Source organism: Otolemur garnettii, unplaced genomic scaffold (assembly GCF_000181295.1).
Source record: "Otolemur garnettii isolate 467f Iridium unplaced genomic scaffold, OtoGar3 scaffold00080, whole genome shotgun sequence".
In the NCBI taxonomy this organism is placed as follows: Eukaryota; Metazoa; Chordata; class Mammalia; order Primates; family Galagidae; genus Otolemur; species Otolemur garnettii.
In genome coordinates, this window is record NW_003852475.1 from 3,925,172 (window position 1) to 3,929,196 (window position 4,025).

Here is a 4,025-nt window from a genome sequence, read left to right on the forward strand (position 1 = left end):
AAAAAAAAAAAAAAAAAAAGAACTGGCAAAGAACTAGATCAGAACTAGCAGACCTCTAGGCACAGCCAGCTCAGTTAAACAGATGCTAACCAGGCCAGTAACTGGCTGTACTGTAAAGTAGGAACTGGCTTTTTTTAATCCTCAGAGTTGGGCTATATCAGGAAGTTAGGGGGAAGTCTGAAAGGCTATGTTAGGAATTCAGACTTTCTAATTCCTTCTTCCCTCCCCTGCTTAGGTCATATGAGCCGCATGTCACTGTGAGTGTGCCCCCAAGGCCAGTGATGGTCATTCTGTGCCCTTCCATACCTCTAATCCCCACTGGATGAATCTTGAACCCCCAGGGTGGACTCTGGAGGCAGATGGCTTGGTTTCAAGCTCATTTCTATCACCTAATAGCTGGGTGATCTTGGGCTAATCTTTGTGCCTCTGTTTACTTATCTTTAGGAATAAAAGTAACAGAAGATAGTTTAATGTTGGCTCTTTTTGACAGGAAGCAGGGGTTGGGGGGCAGGATTCAGGTGCTTTGTACCAAAGCATTGTCACCTACTGGCCAGCATAGAAAGCACATTCCCAGCCTAACCTCTCCTGTTCCCATCTGCTCCCAAGGCAATCAACTAGGACAGGAGCAGGGGAATTCATCTTTGGATTGAAGTAATGGAGTTGCTCAGAGATGGATGCCCTTGGAACAGATTTCCTAGCTGTTATATTCTATTTCCTGAAGTATAGTAACCATGGTAGCAACTGCCTTCTGTCAATCATATAGCCATGCCAGATGCTAGACTAAGAGCTTTGTGGACACAATCACATGTAATCTCCCCAGCAAGTGAAAAGGCCCAGAGACATAGTGGCTTACCTGAGACATGCTTCTGACCCCAACACCCATGCTCTCGGTGCTGTGGGTAACAGGACCTTACCGAGACTTGCTGAGGCCTGCAGCCAAGCTCCTGTCACGAATCCGTGTCTTCATCACCTCGTTATAGTCTCCATTCTTGAAAATAGGATGTGCAAACCAGCCTCCCATAAACTGCAGGTGGGTCAGGGGAGAAAGTCAGCCTGGGCACACAGTTGGGCGCAGTGACCTCCTACCCAGGAGTCTCTGCCCTCAGAAGCTCCCCACTTCATCCCCAGCCCCCAGACTTGTGCCTGCTTTTCCACTCTGCCTCTGTGCATGTTGGGGCATCAGCACCCACAGGTCTGTCCAGTGCCAAACGGTCTGTCCATTTGCTTGGCTGCCATCTTGCTGGGGGTAGGGCCATGTTCTTGACACTTGCAGTGTGAGGTGAAGGAACTGAACTGAGCATTTGACAGATGACTCCTGGCTGCCCTTATAAGGGCCCCATAGCACATCAGGGAGAGAACAGAAGCCTGCAGGACCCCAATTCCCTCTCTCACCACAGAGAAGCTGAACCCCCTTGTCAAAGTGCCTATGGATCAACCAAAACTTTCTAGGGAGGGCTGAGGTGCAAGTCTTTTCTGGCTGCCCAGGCATAGCATAACCCCTTATGGGCTTTGGACTGACAGCCCTAGATTGGAGAACGGGTAGACCTATTTTCTGTAAGGGTCTACTGCAGGCCAGCCTTAGTGTGGGAGACATGTGGCATCCAAACACTGATGCTGGGGGGTTTGAAAGACTGTTTCAGTCTCTCCAAATGCCCCTCACCTGCATGTGAGGTGAGGGCAGCTTCTGCCCACAGTCAGAGGTGAGGCTTGGAACACACACACCCTTGTAAAAGAGGCTTGAATGCACTCACTCTGAGGTAACAAACTGAATCTTTTTATGGGAGCTGATTCTTCAATAGTAGGAGATACACCTGTCATGGTCTGGGGCTGCAGTATTACAGTTTACCAGTACGTGGCTCAGCATAATGAGGCAACAACCTAATGTTTCCTGAGGTTTGGGGTTTTAACTCGAGGAAAAACTATTGCTCTACAGTGGCACCTGTGGCTCAGTGAGTAGGGCGCCAATCCCATATACCAAGGGTGGTGGGTTCAAACCCGGCCCTGGCCAAAGTGCAACAAAAAAATAGCCAGGCATTGTGGCGGGTGCCTGTATTCCCAGCCACTCGGGAGGCTGAGGCAAGAGAATCACCTAAGCCCAGGAGTTGGAGGTTGCTGTGAGCTGTGATGTGATGCCACAGCACTCTACCAAGGGCAATAAAGTGAGACTCTGACTCTAAAAAAAGAAAAAAAAACAAAAAAAAATTGCTCTAATTCACCAGTTATCTGAGTCTGATGTGAGAGATGTGGGTTTATTTGTTCCAAAGCCATTTCCCCAGCTGGCCAGCAAATAGGAAAATTAAGCGCTTATTTATTTATTTATTTATTTATTTTTTGAGACATAGTCTCACTATGTCACCCTCAGTAGAGTGCCCTGGCATCACAACTCACAGCAAACATCAAACTCTTTGGCTTAAGTCATTCTCTTGCTTCAGCCTCCCAAGTAGTTGGGCTACAGGTGCCTGCCACAATGCCCAGCTATTTTTTTCTTTTGTTGCAGTTGTTATTGTTGCTTAGCAGGACTGGGCTAGGTTCAAACCCACCAGCACTGGTGTATGTGGCCAACACCCTAACCACTGAGCTATGGTGCTGAGCCTTACATTTTTTTTTTTAAGGCAGTCTCTGTTACCTTGGTTAGAGTACCTTGGTGTCATAGCTCACAGCAACTGCAAACTCTTGACTCAAGTGATCCTCTTGCCTCAGCCTCTCAAGTAGCTGGGTCTATAGGTGCCTACCACAATGCCCGCCTAATTTTTCTATTTTTAGTAGAGACAGGATCTTGCTCTTGCTCACACTGGTCTCAAACTCTTGGGGTTAGGATTACAAGTGTGAGCCATTGCTCCTGGCCTCTTAATTATTAATTTGACTGTCTTTTTCAAGGTCTCTTGTAAAAAATTCAGCAAACCAAGACCCTTTGTGACCCTCACCCCTACCAAGAGAGTCAATAGTGTCACAGTCTCCAGATTCCAGGTCCAAAAGAGGGAACCAATCTTGAGGGGAAGAGAGAAAAAAATAAACTGACTCTTGGCCTTCTTTCTTGACATTGAAACTTGGGAGAGGGCCCCTTCTAATCTCTTTAAAGACACTAGCAGGAGCCTCAGAAAAGCTGTACTGTGAATGAGGACCATTTTATGCCTCTTTCCTCTTGTTAGGGGCCAGATTGAAACAAAGATAGGCACTGTTGGCACCTGCTTACTAGTATCTCCACTTCTTTGGGGTGAAATTCCATGATCAAAAGATGCATGCCCTTATTTTAAACTCAGAATTGGCAAATTAGGGGCACTAATGAGTTTCACAGAATGAAGGCCTCCAATTGAAGGAGTGCTTGGGCTGGAGCAAATAAAATTAAATAGGGACACCTAGAGGTGAAGTGTGACATTGCAGCCCAGCTCTGTTAGCTCCTATAGTCTAACTATAGAGATTAAAGAGATAGAATTTCTTTCTATGAGTTAGCTTCAAACCAATGCTACACTCAGAAAGGACTACATGTGCAAAAAATTCTTTTTTCTTTTTGGTTCAGACAAAGTCTCACTATGTTGCCCTCAGTAGAGTACTGTGGCATCATAGCTCACAGCAACCTCAAACTCTTGGGCTCAAGTGATTCTATTCCCTCAGCCTCCCAAGTAGCTGGGACTATAGGCACCCACCACAATGCCTAGCTATTTTTTGTTGCAGTTGTCATTGTTGTTTAGCTGGCCCAGGCCAGGTTTGAACCTACCACCCTCGGTGTATGTGACTGGCACCATAACCACTGTGCTACAGGCACTGAGCCACAAAGAATTTTTTAAGACTTAAAAGGCAGGCTTGGTGCCCATAGCTCAGTGGTTATAGCGCCAGACACATACACCAGGGCTGGTGGGTTCTAACCCAGCCCAGGCCTGCTAAACAACAATGACAACCACAACAAGAAAAAATAGCTGGGCGTGTGGCAGGCACCTATAGTCTCAGCTACTTGGGAGGCTGAGGCAAGCAAATCACTTAAGCCCAAGAGTTTGAGGTTGCTGTGACCTGTGACACCGCAGCTCTCT

General features: G+C 47.0%; 1 protein-coding gene across 1 annotated transcript in view; it reads right to left on the reverse strand.

Moving 5' to 3' along the window:
- The window catches only part of LCT (lactase), a 79,283-nt gene that overhangs the window by 12,322 nt on the left and 62,936 nt on the right, over positions 1-4,025 (reverse strand). The window contains exon 13 of the mRNA XM_003794381.3: positions 915-1,024. Within this exon, the coding sequence (XP_003794429.1) occupies positions 915-1,024 (110 nt within the window). The remainder of the gene's footprint in view (positions 1-914; positions 1,025-4,025) is intronic.